Source organism: Bemisia tabaci, chromosome 1 (assembly GCF_918797505.1).
Source record: "Bemisia tabaci chromosome 1, PGI_BMITA_v3".
In the NCBI taxonomy this organism is placed as follows: Eukaryota; Metazoa; Arthropoda; class Insecta; order Hemiptera; family Aleyrodidae; genus Bemisia; species Bemisia tabaci.
This window is the reverse complement of record NC_092793.1, coordinates 4,729,215-4,752,047: the sequence shown is the minus strand read 5'-3', so window position 1 is coordinate 4,752,047 and position 22,833 is coordinate 4,729,215. Positions and strand designations below refer to the sequence as shown.

General features: G+C 34.9%; 1 protein-coding gene across 11 annotated transcripts in view; it reads right to left on the bottom strand.

Annotated features, from left to right (window-relative positions):
* Positions 1-245: 245 nt before the first annotated feature.
* Positions 246-22,833, bottom strand: part of Piezo (piezo type mechanosensitive ion channel component) — a 144,126-nt gene continuing 121,538 nt past the window's right edge. For 9 of the 11 annotated variants that reach the window (XM_072304185.1, XM_072304119.1, XM_072304224.1 and 6 more), the window contains 17 exons: positions 22,458-22,534; positions 21,811-21,974; positions 21,105-21,196; positions 20,131-20,196; positions 16,831-17,092; positions 15,943-16,109; positions 15,191-15,496; positions 14,560-14,707; positions 13,939-14,153; positions 13,071-13,229; positions 12,551-12,677; positions 10,984-11,231; positions 10,145-10,329; positions 8,464-8,703; positions 7,354-7,600; positions 6,825-6,945; positions 246-4,405 (listed from right to left, as the gene is read on the bottom strand). In XM_072304185.1, the coding sequence (XP_072160286.1) occupies positions 4,229-4,405; positions 6,825-6,945; positions 7,354-7,600; positions 8,464-8,703; positions 10,145-10,329; positions 10,984-11,231; positions 12,551-12,677; positions 13,071-13,229; positions 13,939-14,153; positions 14,560-14,707; positions 15,191-15,496; positions 15,943-16,109; positions 16,831-17,092; positions 20,131-20,196; positions 21,105-21,196; positions 21,811-21,974; positions 22,458-22,534 (3,001 nt within the window). In that variant the 3' untranslated portion in view covers positions 246-4,228. The remainder of the gene's footprint in view (positions 4,406-6,824; positions 6,946-7,353; positions 7,601-8,463; positions 8,704-10,144; positions 10,330-10,983; positions 11,232-12,550; positions 12,678-13,070; positions 13,230-13,938; positions 14,154-14,559; positions 14,708-15,190; positions 15,497-15,942; positions 16,110-16,830; positions 17,093-20,130; positions 20,197-21,104; positions 21,197-21,810; positions 21,975-22,457; positions 22,535-22,833) is intronic. The other 2 variants (XR_011900476.1, XM_072303956.1) reach the window with 2 other exon arrangements.

The window sequence follows — 22,833 nt, the reverse complement described above, 5'->3', positions numbered from 1 at the left end:
AAATGGTGTCCTAAAAAACTGAGCAGACCAATTGGCTAAGCCAAAAACAATTTTTTTAACCTAAATCCTAAAGTTTTAAAATCCATTAATAGCTTGAGAAAAAATATTTGAAGAACCGCTGCATATTCCAAGATATGCCCTGCTTTTGGCAAAGCCCTCAGCTTTTAAACATTTTTTTTTCTTACAGTTGCGCGAAAAAGGGTACGTAAAAAGGGAATGTAATGTGATACAAAGAAACACGAGTAAAAGCTTAAAAAAGAGAATAGTTTATTGTGAAAAAGTAAACAATACATAACCATGATAGCTATAAAAATGGCAAAAAGTTTACGAGAACAGATCTTCTTGTCATCTGTAGAAATAAAAATTCTACACGTGATTTCGTGACAGTGTTACCATATGAATTCTATTAACTATGGTGGTGAAAACTTTTTTATTCTATGACCCCCTGCTACAATTTTTTATAAATAATTCAGACAGGGGTGAAAGAGCTGCTTCCGTGTCTCTAAGAAAATAAAGTTATTGAAAATTACAGGTCATACTGATGTGAATATGAAATAAATTATAAAATAATTCTAAATTGGAAGATTAAGAAATAAATTTGAATTTTTGCATAAATTTAATTGCCTGCAAAAGTAAAACAATTTCAAGAAAAAGAAAGCAAGAGTTTCTGTTCATGGTACAAAGTGCAAGGAAGCTAATTTTTCATAATTAATGAAAAAAAAATTAAAATTTTTTTTACAAAAAGATAAAAAGAGACAAACAAACAACAAAAAATGTATGTACAAATTATTCATGACAAATAAATAAGAGAAAAAAAATTAACAAGGGGTTGTAAATTTTCTTCACTATGAAGAAATTGCTACTAATGTTTAGTAAGGGTGATTAGTTTAGTAAACCACTTCATAGATTCTTGAACAGGCTTAAATTTAATAAAAAATTATAGAACAAATAAATTTGAGCGACCCATGATAAAACTAACAGACTAGAGTAAACGATGGTTTCCTTTGGAATAGGAAACATCAACAAGTTGTGCACTTGCAACATGGATCGCACTTGAGGGATTCAGTTTCATGTAGTAATTAAAATTAAAGTTAACAACTTGGCTTATGGGGAAGTTATCTAGGGAGGTAAACATTGGGCATTTAAAACATTGTCCGTTAATTTGGTAAAATATTGAATAAAATTTAATAGGGAAAGTCTGTAACTTTTGTTTGATTGCGTACAAACAACTACTTTTCTCTTGCAAAATGGAAAAATTAGAATGGTAAATTAAAATTTAAAACATAAGTACACTATGCACAAAAGACTTGATTCTTTACAGCACCATAGTACAATATACATGGAACTGTGACAGAGAATCAATATCGGGCTTCTCGATAGCAATTTTGGCCATTAAATACTTTCTGCCAAAAATTACACAGCTGGTTTAATGATGTTCATCACAATACAATTTTTTAATGAATCTACTATAATTACCGATTAAGTAATCCGTTTATAAAAACATTGGTGATTTATAATTTAAATAAAAAATATATAATATACTTGTCATTAATGAGAAAACAAGAACAGAGTGAAAACATCGGCAGGGAAAGAATAATGAAATTTATTGAATTGCCAATTGTTTTTGTTTGGAAGGAAGAGCAGGAATGAACTTTTTAGTACAAAGCGAATAACTTGTCAGCCCAACTTAGGTCTGAGGATTTAAGCTTTAAACGTCCGTATAGCTAAAATGTAGGTGTTCATTGAGTAGCCATTTGTTCTCTCTTTAAGGTCTATTCAAATACAAACTAACATATGGATGGAGTAGGAAAATATATCAGCTTGACAATGTCTCTTTTTATTATTGAATTTTTCTGCAAAGTTGATAATAACGTCTAGAAATCTTCCAGAACTGAGTTTAAAACTAATTTTAAGAGGATGTAAAACAATAAACATGATTAATTTGTCCATAAAACTCATTGTAAACTCAAAAAATTTGATTATAAATTAAAATGAAGCAAAGCAAATTGAAGATTATGAGATGATAATGCTTTTGACTTAGCATTTGAGGACACCGCACCAAGAACAATTTAAAGTTTTGTTTTTGATGTACTGCGCAGACTTTTCTATGCAGGTACCCTGTTTTGGTGTTTTTGGGTGACCGAACCCTTCTATTGAAGGATGCCGGGTAGATTTTGCGATACATTTTGGGTTTACACTCTAATATATTTAATTTAAAAAAGTGGTTCATAGGCCATTATTACACCCAACAGTCATTTTGGTGGCAATATGAAGTATAAATAATTTTAATCACGCATGATTAACGCAAAATGAAAGAATATCGATAGTGAGTAAAGAAAGGGGTAACTAGCACCTTAAGTTTATAAGCCCGTATTACGCCCAACTGTCATTTTGGTGGCAATATGCAAAGTATACATTTTTGGAGGAATTGATAGTTTGAGAGGAGAATAAATTATTTCAATAGCTCGTTTCTCTGAAATAAAAACAAATCTTTATAAAATGAGATCAAAAAATCGAGCCATCACTATATCGCCGCGCCGCGCTGATGCCCGCGAACCGAGAATGATAAGGCCGCGTGTATAGGTCGTTCTTGCACCCATCGATCCAGAGGCCTGACTTAACTCGGAAAAAAAAGGTTTTTCGACCTCGAGCCGTTACCTATCTATATTCTATCGCTACCACAGCATAGTCCAGGGTACGTAGAATCCGAAAAGCAGATGGGCGTAATAACGACCTATACGCCTATAGGCTGTTCTTGGTGCGGTGTCCTCATTTGTCTTTGCTATCAAAAATATTTATACTTGGTACCAAATTAATAATTTCACATCCTAAAAAATTTGCTTGGGTAAAAAGTAATCAATCCTAGCATTGCGATAGATGACCTTCCAATCTTTCACAAGTTAGAGTTGGACTTATGTGTAAAAGCAAACAGCATAAGTACATACCATTACAACGAATTGCAAGTTCAGATTCATCTAACTTCTAATTGATCTTCACTATGAACATCATTAATACAATAATTTTGGTGCATAAGTAGGTAAATCAGAAAGATACCAAGTCTGATCATAATGGCATAAAAATAAAAAAGGCTAAAATTTTCAATTGATAAGGATACTTAAGAGGAAAATACACTCTCTACAGAAAATAAGATTTTGTTTCAATACAATACAAAATGACCCAAAGAGAGGGATTACCATTTTGCACCCTCCAATATGCAGAAAATTCAAATTTTGTGTGTTTTGTGGATAAGGATTTTAGTTAAATATTCTTTATTAGAAATGCAAATTTGATATGAAGAAGAAAAGGCTTACATTCCTCTTAATCTTTGTGCTTGTAATGAATAAACATGCGAGAGAATTGTTATCTAGATTATTCCTGATAAAAAAACTAAAACAGCTAAAAATTGATCAATAATATAACTTATTAAAATTTTTAAAATTTGAAAAGATAATAAAAGCGTGAAAGGTACGATATGGATTTTGCAAAGACTGAAAAATGCTTACCATTGTCGGATACTAAGAGTTCGAATTTAGTTTTGGGATCTTGAGGATACCTTTGACTTGATGCAAGCATTTAAAGAACAATAAATTGTATTTGCTAACTTTTTTCTGTGGGCAGGTATGGAAAAAGAAAAAGTGGTAGAGAATGCAGGTAAATGATGGTAAAGATTTACAAAAGATGGGCACTGATGCAGTTTAATTTGTTTCCATCATTTGTCACCTGAGTACCTGCTTATCATTATACGTTAAGGTTGTAGAGACAATTTTGAGATAGCTGATCCAGTAATCAGATATGAGTAAATTTCAGGTCTTAATTGATGGATAAGTAAGAGCAATATAAATCAAGTTAAGTTTTGAATTACTACATGTAGTTGGAATTTCTTCCTCGCTTTGAAAAAAATTGAATGTTATTTTTAAAATTTATCGATGAAGTTACTATTTTAAAAAAATGAGCGAGAACTGCACAATAAATATCGTACTTAATCAAGAGGGTAGTATATTCCTCCATAGAGATTTTTAGACCTCCATCATTAGAGGTTGGTGACAGAATTAAATAGCTTAAACACAAATGGACACTTCATTGTTCTTACAAGAAATCTAAAGGACAAATCTTTCATGACAATTGAATTTGGTCCTTTAAGTAACAGGAACTTTAAAATTAGATGACTTAAATTACCTTAATCATTCAGACTTTATCCATCTTTGAGTCTCGAGACATGACTTTGGTTTTAGTGCGACAATTGAGGCAACTTCTCTGGATCCTCTTCAGGTGGAACTTCTTCGGGGGGTCTCGTCCATTTGATCAATGTTTCTGGAGATCGATAGAGGAAAACTAATTTTGCAAACAGATCTTCCTCCAGGTCAAGCTCACCACTTTCCCGTACTAAATAAATGTCTAAACAAAGCTGGAAAATAGAGCAAAACATGTCAAATTTTCGATTACAGCGTATGCTATTCAATTGTAGTATTGAAGAGTGGCTCAGCGTTTCTGATTATAGAAAAATCTCGCCAAGTCAAATGGGCCTGTTGCAAACTTTTGCTAGACTAAAAATAAATGATGAATATTGTAGAAAATGGGTCAAAAATCACGATGAGCGCATCGGCAAAGCTTGAAATGCACTCCTAACTTCAAAATCTGCGTACGAAAGAGCTTGATGCAAAAACGGGTTTTTGCGCCCCCCCCCCCCCGGAATTTCGTCGAACTTTGTCTATTGATTACTCTTACTTGAGCCCTTCTCTTCTCAAATTTTCAGAACCCCAAAAAATTTTGGAGGAGCACTAGGGGGGAGGGGCTGGAAGTCAAAACCTGTGAACCCCGATATCTCTCAAGCGAAGAAAGATATTATGGTCCGGTTGGGAAGAAAAATCGTCTAAAATTGCATACTTTAAGATTCGAAAGGTCAAAATCCCGAAGTTACGTTTTCAAGATAACATATGAGCTTTTTTTCAGTTTTTGAGTCCAGAAAATTTCTTTCAAACCAAAGATACACAAAATACTCAGAGTTCCAGAGTTTTGAGCAATTGAAGTTTCCGCTTTACGCGCGCCGGTCGGTTTTTGTGCGCCAAACTATGGTTCCAAAGCCGGATTTGTGTGTTAATAAATCAGATTAAATGTTCAGACTGTGCAAAATACATTTTAGGGAGTCATGAGGGTTGCTGAGTTCAGAAATTACAGATACTTCCAAAAAATTCACTTTTTTGAAATAAAAGCCTTGGAGTACTTCTTCAGAGGCCCACTGAGCGGCCTGTCAATCGGCCGCTCAGAGGGCCTTTAAAGTTGCGCTACAGAAAAAGTGAATTTTTTTTAAGTATCTGCAATTTCTGAACTCGGAGACCCTCAAGACTCCCTAAAATGTATTTTGCACGGTTTGAACATTTAAGTTTGGTCCAGTATCCTACTGTACAGAGGTTGGAAGGAACGACTCCTTTAACGACATGTTCACCTGTGCTGTGGTATCGTTTTTGAAGCAGAAAGCTCAAAAAAACGCAAATTTCTTGCGTTGATTAGGCAGTGAAGAGTGCATTTCAGACTTTGTTGATGCACTCATCATTATTTTTGAGCCATTTTCTTTGAGGAATAACTCTTATTTTTGCTCTTGCAAATGTTTGCAATAGGCCCATAGCCAAAAGACCAAAAGAATTTACGATTGAAGCAGGATTTTGTCTCATCATTAGTTTTACGTTATGAGATTATGCTGTAAATGATTACAAAAAAAAATAAAGTGGAGATCTAAAAAAAAAAAATGAATTATATTATTGTTAAATCTTAATTTGTAATTCTGAACAAAATTTCGACTTAAAAAAATGTATCAAAACATCATGACAAGTTCACATACACAATTCAAAAAAATTGAGAAAAAGGTGTGAGCAAAATTTCAGCTCAAGATCAGACAGAGGATCAAAAAGTCTCGATGAAGCTTTCACAAACAGGAGGAATACGAGGCAATTTTGATGGATATTCTTTCACAAACCGATATTTTTTTAGATATTTTTAGAGATATACAGAATTTAAATAGTGAAAGATTGGAGAGAAAGATAAAAAAGAGGGTTAAAAGCTTGTTACACGGCTGCTTGTAAATTAGCTACATCGGGCATCCAGGACGAAAAGGGTTTGGAGATGTATGACAAAGAGGGGAGAAATTGATGTAAGATTCCTTGTAACCAGTGGATGAAAATGCTGTCAGTTTGAAAATTAGAGAAGCAGGCTCTCAAGAAGGGAGCGAGAGAGAAACTGATGAGCTGAAACTTTTTCTGTTTATTACAACAGTTAAAACTGCAAACTTTCAATTCTTCTTCTTCTTTCTTAGAGGTTTTTCACAATATACCCATTTTTTTTTCCTACTACTTCAAATACCACACAAGCAGTAATCCTGTGCTTTCAGTTTGAGCCTCACCCTCTCAGTTCCTACTATACAACAAGCCGTTATTGGAGACTATCAAACTAGGGTCACCCAGCCAGAAATCAAACCGGAGACCTTCTGGTTATTGAGCCAGCGCTAATTCCACTACACCATTAGAGGCCGAGAATTAAATAATTAGTCCAAGAATATAGTCAAATATTCAAGGAAATAGTCTAGAGAATTAAAAAAATACTTGAGAATATTTTACCCCTATAACTTTACTTTACATATTGCTTTTTTTCGGTATACTACATTCTTGGTCAAAATGAGGGAGGAGAACGGCTTCATGTTAAATTTTGTGAAGAGCTTTGTGGTGCCCGATGAGCGCCGACAAGGAGGGCTAAAAATCTGGAAAAGTTCCTAGGATGATGCCACTGGGACAAAGAAAGACTAATTAATCATAGCAATAAAGTATGGTAAATACCTGGAGAATCCTGTCAACGTTGGGAACGTCATCAAACATGATTTTGAATGAGATTCCAGTGAAGAAGCCTCTAACGAACGTATGAACAACGATGACAAAAGTCGTATACAACCCAATAATACTGTGAAAAACAAAAAGAACACAATCCCATTAATTATTAATACACGAAGATAACATATTACTGGGTCCGCGAAGAATATGAACATGACTGCGAATATGAGAATGGGAAATGAGTTTCACAATTCCTACAGAAATATTCTTGCCAAAAACATTTTAAAAAAAAAATTACTAGTGATGGTGAGAAGAATTTGTCCTGGAAATGAGGAATTCCTGTCGATTCGACTGTCAGCTTTTGATTGGTTAGATTTTGATTAGCTTTCCTCGCTATAGACATGATTTTTGAACTATTCAATGAACTTTTTGGTTTTTCTGCAAAATTTGACATAAAAATAGCTGATCTAAAAACCCTGCAAAATCCCCTTGCCACTGCCCCATTCTTTAGAGGAAAAAAGAAAAAGTGAGTCCTTACCCTTTTCCGCTGATGAGATTAAGAGTAGCTGGAAATGCTTTGTCGTTGAAGGTGTACAATGTGATCGTCGCATTGGCTGAGTTTGGGCAAGAGTTGAGAGGTATGTCATTGAGAAAAATTGCATCAGGTAAAATAGAGCAGTCCTCAGATGCACTCCAGGAAAAATTGGTAGAGTTATCAGGAGGCCAAGAATGTAACTGTAAGGTTATATCTACATAATTTTTCTCTGGGACATTTTCTCTGCGATCTGCAACAGGTAGATACACAATCCAATAAGACTAAAAAAAGCATCTACTAATTTAAACTTCTTTGAAGTTCATGATGAAGGAAAAACCATCTCCATTTTATTTTGTAATTTTTTTGGAGACTGGAAGGTTCTACCCGTTGGCCGCTTTGCAGCAAAGATTAGTATCACTGCCAGCCTCAGAAGAATTTTAGAGAAAGCTTGAAGAAAATCAAAGCAAAAATTTTAAAACGACAATGGCATAATTGGACGTATTTCTGTCAAACGGAGCTAAGTGCCAATTTGAGTTCTTTTTGAGGAAATTAGAGTGCCGGATAGCGCGTTTTGTCAAACGGAACTAAGCGCCATGGAAAAGCATTGCAAGTATAGGACGGAATGAGCCCGACGCCCAATTCCGCCGCCAATCCAAGCCCCCCTCTCCCGATGGCGCTTAGTTCCGTTTGACAGAAATACGTCCAATTATGAGTAGAGGAGTGAACAATTGCAATACATTTTGCTGTAAGACTAGTATTTTACGCTCAATTTAGAATCAATGTATATGCTATTAAAGTTCCTGGGCAGACAGGTAGAGCTTTTCAATCCTGTTCACTTTCTTCTTCCTCCCCATCTGATTCCTTTTCTTGTGTATATTATAGTTTTTCCTCATTTTCCTTCTTTGCTTGTACTCCTTTTACCTTGCCATTTATTTTTTCTGGTTTCTATAATTTCTTTTCTTCTTTTCCCTCTTTCGTACTACACTGCTTCTTTTTTCTCTCATTTTGCACTTCTTTCACATAAGAATTCAATCCAAGATTCACTCAGTTCTGAGGAACAGCGAGATCAGTGGTACTGCAAAGCAGCACAATTTTGGCGAGCAAAGCACAAACCTTCATTCATCATTAGTTGGTTGACAGGATAGGTGCTTCCAGGCCCAGTGATTTTTATAAATTTTGGTAATATTTCAGGGATATCTACTGCTTTTTCTTGGTTTTCAAGCATCTTGGTAATGTTAATTCGCATTATTTTGTCTAACTGCACGTCTTGTTTCCCTGACACAGTGCTTGGGTGTTCGGGATCTGTGCTGAGGCGCTGAATAGTCCAAGTGAGTTTGATATCGACAGAATCATCTGAGGAGAAATAGTTACACATGAAATTAATGATTAAATAGGTATGCACTTGCGGATTTTATAAGGCTTATGATAAGATACAAATTTAAGCAATCTGATACATGTTCCTGAACCAATATTTCACGCATAACAGGCTTAGCGTGAAGAAAATTACTGAAACTAACTCCTTTTTAAGATATTATGGGCTTCTTGACGCATAAATTGAGAGCTCATGAAGAAACAAAAGTCTTCGTGCGTCAAATTGCTCACCGAATGTTACCGTTGTAGCAGTTCGTGCAGTATGTAAATAGCCACCTCACTTTCTGTGCTTCGGCTCAGCTGTTGCACGTTGTTCACACTTTGAACAACATGAGGCAGAGAGGGAACATTGCTCAATTAAGAAGACTGCATTATGACAAAAACCATTATAATGCGCAATCGATTCAAGGAGGCTATTGTTTTTTCTTGTGAGCAGGAAATTAAAATTACCCATAACCGATGACAAGAAAAACCATTGATATCAGTAATTTTTGCTGCAGGAATCATTTTCTACGTGAACTTTTTTTTAGATCAAAAAACATAAATGAGAATGCTTAAATTCGTACTTTGTGTACTGGTCCAATGAAATATTTCCACTATAGGCATTAGAGGTCAGGGGGGATGGGGGATATAAAAATATTATTACAGCTTTTCTTTTTAGTTTCATGGTTCCAGTTTTTTTTAAAGTCTCTGCCACACAAGGCAGGGCTTAAGTTCCAAGACAGTTGAATATCATTTGAATTGTAGCAGGTAGCTTTGATTTCATGCAACAGTCAAAGTCGGAATTGAATCTGCAAACTTCACACTCCATTATGCCACTAGCAGATCTGAATCAATCGGCTTTGTACCATGAAATTATAGGAGCATGGTAGTCACAAATTTTGTTTCCATTCAAAATACAAGACTTTCGGTGTTTCCAAAGTGCCCATGGGCAAAAACTCTGAAACTCAAGTCTTTTTGTTTTAAAGTAGCTTTTGTTTGAATCATGAATCCTTTGTTGGGCTAATGTGAAATTGTTTTTGACTTATGTAGCTAAACAAGTTTATGACAACAGAGATAATTCACGTAGTATAGAGAGGTAGAACCTAGCTAGTATGTAAACTGACTAATTTGTTGATCCTCATTGTACCTAGTTGTATTGATCAGCTTAATATGCCAGATTGGGCATAAGAGACACTCGATACGCCACAACTTCTTCAATTATTGAGTTAAAATTTTCTGGTTTGGACTGATGTCCTAATCATCAAGGGGAAATTTGTTTGGGGGGGGGGGGGTATAGAGGGGAATACAGTACCAAAATATCGACATTTTTAAATGAGGAGCGCCCCCCTCTCCCACTTGTGACACATCAAGTTATGGTGTATCTAGAGTTCCGTTTGCCCGTCCTAGTATCAAGGCTAAATAAATTTAATTTGAAACATACCCTTCCCTGTGAGCTGTTCAATCATTGACTGCTTTCCGGGTGGTGAAATTGTCCACAGGGAAGCAGAGTTCACACTCAACTTCACCACCCCCACATCTTCCCAGTCATAGTTGGAAAGGAAGTTCTGCGCTGCTCGAGATTTCTTGTAAACACTTGCCATTTTCGTCCAGTCTTGCGGAGTAAATCTATGGAGAGAAAGTAATTAGAGACTATAATAAATGCTAGAGCATTAAAAGAGGACCTTCTGTCTTTGACTTTATTAGTCACAAAATAAGCAAAACTTTTCAAGGGAGGATTATTGGAAGCTTCCTGAGCTAATTAATTACTTACTGAATACATCTTGTGCTGCAGGACACTGATTTTTTCTTAAAGCAACTTTAAACAATAGAATTTCAGAACCTAATGTGGTAGTTAAGTCAGGGTTGCCGCAAAATATAGACAATAAAATTCTCTGACACTTCCTTGATTTTCATGACACATTTAGTAAAATTCCCTCACAATTGAAGTTATGCCAGATGGTTTAAAATACATAATTTGAAATAGTTTTCAGGCAAAATTCGTCGTTCAATACGTCAAACCCATTCTAAGGAGAAATTAAAGGTGAATTAACAAGTTTTCTCCGACACTTTCATCATTTTCCCTGACACTTTCATCATTTTCCCTGACATTTCCTGGTATTCCCTGATTGTGGTAACCTTGTTAAGTATGGTAGTTGTAATGCTTTGTAACAATTTAGTTTTGTAGTAGTAGCAAGGCATGGTAATTTCCTTGATGAAACATCGGTTTTGGAAAATAATTGTTATTAAAATAAATATTTTTCCTTTTAAAAAGGATCTTACTTCACAATTGATCCACTTTGAGCAGACATGGAGTAAATAGGTTCAAAGGAGCCGATACGGATGTCCATCTTAAACTCATACGGGAGATTAGGTTCACCAACAGTGTTACCAAGAGAAAACAAGACCAAAGGAAACCAAATCACAGCGATTAAAGCCACCAAACATCCACCTCCTACAAGATATTTGGTAAACGCAGATGTTTTGGCACCCCTCGGTGAGGGATACTCAGCTTCAAGTCGTCGTAGACACTGAAAAAATTGACCCAGAAAATATTAGTAAGATTAACTAGCAAGCAGCATGCAAGAAATTCATTTTACAGATAAAGGTAACTTCTGAAATGGACCTGCAGGCAGATTATTGAAATTTTGAGTTTGTCCGGCGGACATAGATTAAGCAGCGGATCATGATTGGTTGGCTATGTCTTATCGCTGCTTTGTCGCGCCTTTGTCAGGAGGAATTCACGACAAGCTAAAGGCACCTCTTTAGTTCCGGACGGTATGCTGTCCAATGCACCTGACAAAGACATGACAATGCAGCGATATGACATAGCCAACCAATCACGCTCCGCCGTTTAACCAATGTCCATCAGACAAACACGGAATTTCAATAATAGACCCGCAGTAGACAAGGTGCGAATTCAAGCATTATGATATATGTATCTTGACCAAACCTTAATGTGGAGCATGGTTCAAGCAACAAAATTTGCTGAATTTGACTCCTAACTGCATATACTACACATATGATATTTAACATTTTTTGATGCGTAAATTCGAACTTCCAGCCCATGGAGAAACAAAAATCTGTACTAAACATAACCATAACATTCTCTGCAGTATAAAAATGAGGCAACCTCAATCTCGATGCTATAACTCAGTTGTTGCATGTTTTTAACACTTTGAACAACACAGGACAGGGTAGGAACACTAATCGATGAAGAGGCCTACCAGGGCCGTTGTGGGGCGCGATTGATTCAATTAGTAGACTGTTGTTTTTCTTGTGAGCAGCGAATTTCAAAATTCCATGAATAACGTACCGTAAAAAAGTCAATATCTTTGTTAGGAGTAGATTTCCGTAATTTTCCATGCACGCATTGTGTTCAACGTGAAATATTTGTTGGGAAACATGCATCAGAGCGCTTAAATTTGCATCTTGTCTAGTGGTCTATTATGTCTAGATGACCTTCAGATAACCCGCGAGTCCTTCTTTAAAAAAATTAAATGTCTCGGGCTACTGATACTCTCTCTGGTCTGTCTTAATCATTCGAATCATATTTCTTAGCAAAATACCCTGAAACAGCTGGAGTTTAGTTATCGTCTCTCAATGTCTGTGTTTTAAGTACAGATCTGTCATTTGTTCAGAGACATGCTCTTGAAGCTGATTTTGCAATAGTAACTTGGCCACCACAACTTGGAGGCTGGACTTTCTACATTCTATTTCAATCGACACCTTGAAAGAACATTAGATTTAAATCTATGGGAACAGGGTATAACAGTAGTAAAGGAGAGCGGTACTTCTTTAATTTTAATAATTTGTTTGTTAGATTGGAATGAAAAAGCAATGCTAATACCTTCAGTTGGAAAATATGCGCAAAAATGTCTTCAAGTGTCAACCAGTCATTGAGAGACATTGAGGTATCTGTCCAGACCCAATCCATTAGTGCTCTTAATTCAAAGACGAATGGAATTAACATAAATCTAGAATCGGACAAAAAAAAAAAGAGTGGTTAACAGACAAAGCTACCTTAAAATGAAACTTTTCATTTCAGAAAAGGATTGCAATAGTGCTTGCATTCGGGAAGAATCTGCAAATGAAAAGTAAATTCCCTGACCATTATTATAACGAGAACTTTTCAAGGTTTATGAGGGGTGTTTAATAAGTATGAGTAAGTAACTAACCCCAGAAATTTTCACTTGAAATTTAAAAGAAAAATCCGGGGGAAAGAAAACGATTACTAAAAGAAAAGGATGAAAAAATATCTGATGATGATTCACGGTCACTGATTTTCATAATGTGCGTTTTTCAGAATGTGGTTGATTAAGTGTCTGCAACACATACAGGAGATCGAAAAGCGTGAGTAAAAAACTTACATCTTGAACAGGATTAAGTTTAATATGTTGTAATTTTTGCAAAGACAGTTTCCAAGAATCCTAGTTGGATAACCACTTCGTATTTGGTAGGCGGAGAGAAGTAAATACAAACATTTAACGAGGTACCACATTTGAGGCGGTAGAGTAGCATTAAATTTTCTGAAATAAAACAATAACACCTTTAAGTGATGGCAAAAAAAATTACTGCTGAACTTTGATATTGTATGCCTGATGTGCCATGAAAATTATTAAAACTCTACCAACGGCACAAACTCTAATTATCAGAAATAAAGAATTCTAGTTTTGGAATACGCTCAAAAATAAAAAATTGACACAGTATTATAGAGTCTGTAGATGAACGAAAAACAAGCAGTAGTACTTTAAAATTATTAAATGTTAAAATCAGTGCCTGATTAGATTCTCTTTTATACTTATTTCTTTATGCACCCCAGTAAATAGTAATAAATTAAATACTACCAGAAACAGTTAATTAAAAAAAAAATAATTAAAGCGTCACAATAAGGTTTCAGAGAAAAAACTGAAACACAACAGCTACTCTGCTGAGTGGAAAAATGCTGTAAGAAAATTCGAATGTTGCCAAATTTTCCTTGATATAAACTTTATTTGGGAAGAAAATAATGCATATTTTTCCTTGAAATTTTCAAAGATTCTACGTTAGATTGTGAAACAAATCCTCTGAAAAATTAGAAGATAAATTTTCACAAATTTTCCTAAGAATCAGTATTTTATCTAGGGAAATTTAGAAATGCCTAAAGGTCTATAAAGTCTCCTTTACATGGCAGGACTGGGAATCACAATTAAAATGTTCTTAATATTTTAAAACACACAATTTAAAGTCATAATTTACCTCTCAGTTACAGCTGGTAGAATGAAAAACATCCATACATGCACCCCAATTATCAGGAAATATTGGAAAATGATTTTACCAAAGATGTACTTGCGCAGATATAATGTTCGATCAACAATGATCAAACCGAACTGAATGATAAGCATTACTAAAAATGCAAATGGGATCTTGTTTTCTTGGAAATACTGCGAAATCCCACCATCACCAAGTTGAGACTAAAATACAAGCAAAGAAAAAAATTACTGAAAATCATTGAGACATTAATTCTTTTGGACTTCAAAACGGATCTAACTGTACGACATTGTTTGTTTATTATTTGTGTTTAGAGCAGATTGGTTTTCTTTTCTGTTGAACCTTTAAATCATCGCAAGCGAATTTATTTGCACAATCACTCATTGAAATCTGCTTTATCTTATTTCATTGGAAAGATACGTAGATAGGTATTTAAAATACCAATGAACAGTGAGAGTTTTTGTACTCTTCCTGCGTTTTAAAAAATATAATCTGTTTTGAAATAAATGCTTCAGAATTGCAGATGTAGTATAGGTATATGTATTTAGGTTTGCTACGTATTTAAAAATATGATGAGATAGAGAAAATAAAGCGAAAACTAAGACTTACCCCAAAAGAGGCAACCCCAAAAATGACTACTAAAAGATTAAAGAAATCACAGAAGAACATGAGGGTGTAAACATCGGCAGTGACTCGCAAACTTGAAGTGAGAAGTTGTTGGAAGAATATTTTCATAGGACTTAGGTGCTTTTTTAGACTGTGGAATAGAAAAAAAATAATCAGAAAATTAGTCGACGAATCGTTAAAAGCCGGATTAAACACTATACTGTTGACTTACACTTCATACTAAAAAGAAAATTCAGAATGGTTCCACAGGTAAGATTTATACAGAGTTCAAATGAAAGTAACACATGTACGGGAGTACAAGTTTTTACATTATCAGTTGGAAGAAATAATCTACGAAATAAGTTATAATACAGAGATCAGTTGTATTTTTGGAAATCGAAAATTTGAAACTTATGCTTTGAAACAATACTGGAGCCACAAGTGAAAGGATATCCTTTTGAGGGTCCTTTCTGACCGCTATAAATGAACAATATATCTGACAGGATTTGTGACCAATCAAGGGTTGATTTTGTTTTGGAGCGGTCTCTTACATTCCTGCCACTAATTTAGGAGGTGTCCGTTTAAGTTAAAAAAGTAAATCTCATTACATTTATCGCACTTTGATGATACTTACGATAAGTAAATAATCTTTGGGTACAACATGCATGGATCAGCAAAAGTATGCTTCAGAATTATGATTCTAGCTTTGGCCAGTTTGTCCTCCGCTTCCAGGAGAGCGTAATTTTTTCCATCAGTGTCAATAGTTGCCACCTCAAAAGTTTGAGTGTTACATGGGACATCTAGTAAGGCTGGCGTTTGTTGAGACTTTTGTTTGGATTCCTCTAAATTAACAGGTTTATTATCATTTTTGTCGATTTCATCGTATACTTTCTTGATGTCCATTGTACTTGTCCACAAGCCCAATGATTTTAACATCCACCTGAAACACATGATACAATCTCGAAAATAATTAACTGATAAAAATGTTCTAACATGAGCAAGGAGAAAAATAAATAATAAGCCTACAGTTAATTTAAATAAAAAATTAATTTCAGTAGATTGAATACCTCTGTTGTTTGCAATAGCACTTTATCCATAATCACAAGAAAAAAAAAAAAAAAAAAAAAAAAAAAAAACAGGGTATGTGATTAGGATGGGATTCACAGGGCAATAATGTGTCTTTCTAAATTCTGCATCTTCCAGCGTAATAAGAACATTCAATATCAATCAATATTGTTATATTTTGGTATCAACATCCACTATCAAGGTGGAAAGTCAAAAGACCAAAGAAATAAAGTTATTAATTAAGCATTGACAATACTATAAGAAGCTGGAGCTGAACCTTTTAAGAGCTTTAAAGAGGATGAAAACATTGACAATAGTTACCTATGAAAGAAGACAACTAGTAAGAGAAACAGATCATAAGTGGCGAAGTTGATTTGGCGCTCAATGCCGATAATTCTTGGCGCATAAAAAGGAAGATTTTCTGGTACTACACCTTGGTTCCAAGGAATTAATTCCAACTGAAAAACACTTTTGATCACTATCATCACCTGGAAAATAGAGACACATAAATTGAAACGGAAAGAAAAACAATTGGTTAAGACCACAGGCATTTGCAAACTTTAGATGTTTATGATAGCTACCAAGAGCAGCAAACTAGTGAGAAGAGGAAGGGTACAAAAAGAGAATACAAAGAGAGGAAAATAAGACAGTGAAAAGAGAAAAACAAAAACGAGGGTCATCTCCAGAGGTGATTTACGATTATACTTCGTGGACAACTTCTTGGATTGGCAAATTTTCAATGTAAATAAAAAGATGGGTGAAATTTGGTAATAGGTAGTCTTGCCTTGACGATAAAGAAAAATGAGCCTAAAAACAGACTGCCTGTGTCTGCAAGAGCTCCAGCTATAATATTCACTTACAGCAAAGGACCGATGGTTACTTTTTTTATCGGACTGATTTGAAAATCTATGATTATTTGATGATTTCCTTTGCTTTGACCAAAGTTTCTACTTCCTTTTGAGACTCAATGTGCAAAGGAACAATAAGAATAAATGAATACCTAGTAAAGAGACGGTTGTAAACATCCCGTTTGCCATCATGAAAGATAAAATAAAATCCAGGTAGTATTGAGAAAAAGTATTCAAAGAACACAAACAACATTACCTGATGTTCTGGTACTTTGTGCGCAGGAAAATAAATAGGAGATTGACTAGAAAACTAGTCATTTTACACCATAGAATGGAGGGTTTTAGCAAAAAAACCACTTACCTCTGTGTAAGCGATGATTGTGACCCAAAATGTTTTGGTGGGTCTTGGTACAGTTAGGGTGCCCCATAGAAAAACCATAAGCGGTAGAGGAAGAGACAGAATTGTTGCTGATTCAATGTGGTGTATGAAAATCATGAAATAACACACTAATTCTGAGTGAGAGATTCCAGCAAACCAAAGTGCCAAAATTAATCGTACAATAGGAGGTTGATCAGCTGCACTCATTTCTCGTTTGTTCTCAAGTTCTTCAACCTGCGCTGGCCTGCAAATAAATAAAAATTCAGGATCAGAGAGTAACGGACAGAGTTGTTTCAATTTATGAAAAAAGCGTAAAGAAAAAGATTTAAGCCAAAACAAGGTCAATCTTAAGTTGATATTAGACCCACATTTTACTGGCATTCTTGAGTGAATGCAACTTGTTGATAAGGGTAACTTTGATAATTAAAACCCAATAAAAAAAATGAATAGAAAATACATAGAAATAAATCAAGAGAAATGAAATTGGCAGTGTAAAATGATGCCTAAGTTTCACTTTGCAGTCAAGAGCAATGTAAATGAGGTCTATATTCAATTTCATGGTTAAATTTGAAAGTACAGTGGCTTTATTTAACGACGCAGGGAAGTTAGTTTTAAAGGAATAGTTCTAAAGATGATAAAAAAAAACCAGAAAATCAGAATGACTTCTCAAAATATTAGGCATAGGATTCCAAGGGGAAATATTACCTGAAGACAATAACTGTTTCTAAAATTTTAAATTTTTCATAATTAGGATTTGAATTTGAGGTGGCAGTTGAGGAGATGGAAAGAGAGGAACTTGGGTCTAGAAAACTGAAACAGTGAAAAAGTAGGAGCGGAATAAGGAGGGTAAATTACAGTTACTCAGAAAAGGCTTTCAGGATCATGACAATAACAAATGTCTTAGACTGTCATTTGTCAACTTTCATGGTAAGTACAGAACTATACTTAGATGGACCATGATTTCAATTCATCAGAAAAATGAAAGTCTAAAATTTTGTTCCGGGCTTTTTTCTCAGCGCGAAGAATGATCGCCTGAACACTCTGTCAGGACTCTATGGAAACTATCAGGATTAAAGGAATTAGACCTGAACTTCATGTCCAGGAATAAATTAAAGTACCCATGTTCTTTGCCCAGGAAAGGCCCATTGTTTAACCTGATGAAGAGAGGGAGAGATTTCCTCCACGTTCTACTTGCCTTTAAATTAACTTAAGCGCGGTTCACTTGAGTGAGGATTGATGAAAAAGCTTCGCCCATGCAAGATTTTTTCTGTACCTTTAAGTGGGATGTGAGCACTGTCATATGAGCTTAAATGAAAATATTCTGTCAAGTTTTTCTGAAGTAAAATTAATTTTTATGGCTCCAAAACTTACATGGTCTCATCAACTTTTTGACATTTTCAATCCGACGGAAAAAATAGGTATGCATACTTTTCAATCCCTATGTAATCTTCCGACAAGAAACAAATTGAGAGGGATTCTAAATAGCTTCTTTGGAGCCTCTAAGACTACACTATGTTTTTTCTCCTGCTTGTGTTTAGTGTTTCAGCCCATTTTTAACACAATTTTGTGTAAAGAAAAATTTTGTTGTCATGGGCAATTGTAATGTGGGCAGGTAATTTTCGACGAGAAATCGAATTTCCTTTGAGATGTGTGGTTTTGAACTTCAGCCATTGATATTCTTAAGGATATGTCTTTCCTACCAAAATTTAATAAACGACCTTAAAAAAAAAAAAATCTTACCGACTAGAAGCTAATATTCCAAGCAAAAAACCATAAACTGACCGATACATGCTCCTGCCTGATAGAATCAAAATTTGCCTCAATATAAGGATGATCTTCTGCCTATGTGGTAGACTCTCTTATCAGAGCCTTACTACCAAGATTTTAGAGGGCCCACTTTTAAATTAAAACAGTTCCATGCATGTTAGTGGCGTTAAAAATTAATAAAAAAAGATAAAATTGAAATCAAGATGTTATTAAGAGGATTCAAACTTTTCTATATTTATTTATATTTTTTCTTAAATATTAAGAGCAGCGATTGTTAAGAGAATGAAATGATGTTTTTCATGGAGAGGACAAGAAAAGAAAGAAAGAAAAAAAAGGAATAATGTTGGTTCAAAAACGTTATTCCACCAATTTTTTAACAGCAAGATACATAGCGGATAAAGAAAGGTGGTTGCATTTCGAATTCAGCCGCCATTTTAAAGGCTGTGACGCGAAGAGGGTACATGCTTTGCCATGCTATCAGCGTGTACCCGAAACGTACCCGATGCCGTGTGACGTCAAGAGGGTACGAAATGTGACCACCATTCTTTATCCACCTTGAGCAAAAAAGAGATATATTAAAAAAGCGGCCATAAAGACCAGGAGGATATGTAGAAAAAAACGTAAGACGTTGACTGGTTCCTTTGAGGTGGACAATAATATTAAACTAAGCTCTTAAAAGAGTGCAACTTTAACTTGGGTGTAAATGAACGAAACCCATGACAGACTCAAACTCACTACTCCCAACATTCATAAATGATAAGAATATTAAAGTCATTCTGGAAAGGCAGAGCCAGCTACGTCAAACCATCTGGAGACAAATAAGTAATAATCATGAAAGATATTCTTTTTATTTATGCAGGAGGACCTCTTTTGTTCTGTAAATGCCCATGCAGTGCCAAGTTCTCATGGGCTTTTCGTCTTCATAGCGCTCATATTAAAATTTGCAAAAACTGAAATTGACTTTGATCTACATTGAATTTTTATGACAAACGGTTTCTTGTTTCTTTTTGCTAACAAGCGCCAACACTGATGATCAATGAATGCCATATTAATCAGCTTTTAGCGTATTTGCGTAGTACATAACTTTTTTTTCCCTGGCAGTACAAGCAACCAGGAGGGCAATAGAATACTCTTTAATAATCTTTAGAACAATATGCTGTCTATCTGCAATCGAATAAACTAGACCAAAACAATTTCTTAGCGATCGTGCAAGTTAATTCACATGTGCACAGTTGTCCTGGGTTAGCGATGGCAGGTACATATGATGTATACGGATGATCACTTAGCACTATGCGGGTTCACTTATCTATGTATGCAAATGGGTTAAAATCAAATTTCTTTTCATTTTTTCCTTTTATTTTATTTTACACACCAGCAGGGATGCCATTTTCCTCGCAACTATAGCAAAATATTCCAACAGCAGCACACACAAAATTTATAGCAATAATATTCTCGTTAAATGGCAAACAGAAATCCAGGTAGCAAATGCCGTCAAAAACATTGTGTTGTATGTACCTTTCTCCTGAGTCAACAAATGCATTCATTTCTAAAGTCTCAGTACCTTCTATGGAATTATAGCCTCTGAAAATAATTAATATCAGAGCTAGAAAAACAGTCGGAAAAAAGATAAACTGAAGAGAGAAAAAAAATTAGGGTTCATAAAAAGTAAAATATTGCTGCTAATAAGAATTAAAACATCCCAAAATTAGTAATTCCCAAAACTGTGAAGAGGAAAAGGTTAAAACTGACTTGACTACAAAATACAGTGCATTACATTCAGTGCAGAATTGGTAAGAGAGATTTGTTTTCTCAGTGCTTATGGTTAGGTTTAAAATTTGGTCTACCACAGATTGTTACGTTCCTCCTATTTGAAATTCGGGAGTATCCTCAACTGGATGCTAAAGTACGCTGCATTAACAACATTCTAAGTATTCCATTCAATGGCTTTCCCCATTTTCCAACTTATCCTGGCATTTCCTAATGCGAGGTTTTGCAACCTTTAAGTAATGTGGCTCCTCAAATAAAACAAAGGACAAAAATACTTCTCTCATTTAACGTCCTTACTTTTCCACTGTTCACGCTGGGGACGAGAGGAGTTTCCTTTGTTGATTGTTTTCATTTAGGAAACTTGTGCCACATGATGGTGATTATTTTGAGTTCTGTTCAAGATTTCCAATTTAAAGTGACTAACGTACTTATCTCAAATCACACAATTGCTATATACCCCTTGATGCAGAGAGCTTAAAAGTATATAAATTATGTAGAGTGTAAAGTTAAGAATTTAAGACTTTGGTCATGGATTTATCGAGAGTTTTTGTCGATTTTCCACAAGAAAAGATTACTTGTCTTACAGCTGAGTGGTTGATCTGTTTAGGAAGGAAAAAAAGTTACAAGAACCGCTACCTGCATTATACAATATTGAATGACACAAGTAATTCTTAAACGGATACATGAATGGATTCAGAAAAAAAAATAATGGAAACACTTACGAATAAGATGATTTTGGAACTACATCAATTGCCAGAGGTTGCCACATTGTGTACTTGCCAGTTCTGACACCAATGCCAAAATTTTTCTTTTCCTGACAAAAAAAAAAAATTCAGTGCAGTATTGGGATAGTAGTTCAGGGATAGTCATCAGAGATTGGCAGGAGGAGCGATACATAAAGAGAAGTAAAGATTTGGAGAAAATTAAAATAGATTTGAATTTACAATCTGCAAGATTACTTGTAATAGCGAAGGAACTTGTAAAGCAAGCTGTCGACAGATGATAAAAAAGGCCGCCATAGATACAAGGGTGCTCAAAAAAATTTGGAAAAATGGTTTTTGTGCTTCTATTAGGTAAATAAGCAAAGACCAAAGTATAAAAAAATCAGGGTTGGTAGAGCAACAGTCCCTGGATGATTTGGCGTGGAATGATTCACTTTGGCATTGATACACGTCACCTCATACATCACAAAAAATTAAATTAAATATATCTTTACTTGAGCATTGATTAGCTGAGCAACAGAAAAATAACAGCAATGTCATGGACGTTTTCAGAGTGAATTTAGGCTCAGGAAATAATACAATATCACAGTAGAGCTTTGATATCAGATTTTTATGAAATGATGAGCCTTGATTGTTAACATTTTGAAGAATAAAATCTAAAGTAATTGCAAAGAAAAAGCCTAAAAAAAAAGAGAATTAAATTTACCTTCAATAATTTTTTCTCGACAGACAAAGTTCGAATGACGTATCGATAATCTCGGGAGAATTTATTCAACCATTTAGTTAAGGAAACCATAACACTGTTGATGAAGTGCCACACGAATTTCAGATACAAGATTAATTTTTGCCCGCAAGTTTGCTTGTCCCCATCTGGAAACAAAAGTGAATAAAATAAATCAGATGTTGAGATACTAACATCTTGCTGCATCTTACTGATGATCATTGTTGTTTAAAATAAGATTAGCATGATTCTGACTAATAAGTACACGCGGACTATTTAGCGATGAGAGACAGTCTGTAGAATAAGCTAAATGGCATTACGCAAACAATCCAATAAATGAAGATATTTTATACTGGAGGAATGCAATATAAATAAAAATAAGAAATATAGGACAGGTGCTTAAGTATATTGCTTTGAGAGTCAAATTGTATGTGTATTCACTCCTCATTTATAAGTGGGTGATAATAAATATTTTACTAACCATTCGGAGGTCCTTAAAATCAATTGAAACAAAGTTATTTCAGAAATACATCACATTAAGAAAAGGGATCTTCAATTCTATGATTTTCAAACAAAGACATACATATTTCCAGAACAAAAACTACAAAAATAAGAGAGTGCTGATCAATTACCGGAGGATAAACTTTTACTGGTTTCATCTTCATCCGGAGGATCTTTAGACGGCTCAGGGGGACTGCTTTTTTGTTTCCTATAAAATAATAAAACACATTTAAAAGAGTAAAGGATGAAGTTGATGGGTCAGGGGCACCCATTTTTTAAAATTCATTTCCTGAAGGAACAGAGTGAACTTAGCTTCTGGAAATTTTTTCAGATTTTTCTTAACCCTAGAAGGCAAATAAAACCAATTTTGAAACTGCCAAAAATGCGACCCTTCCAAGCGATGTTGTTAGCCTGCTCTGATGACGTATCCAGGCAAGGGAACCGGCGTTTGCTGATTAACTGTGCTTAGCATCAGGGATCGCCTTGCTTTGTTAACTTGACTTTCAG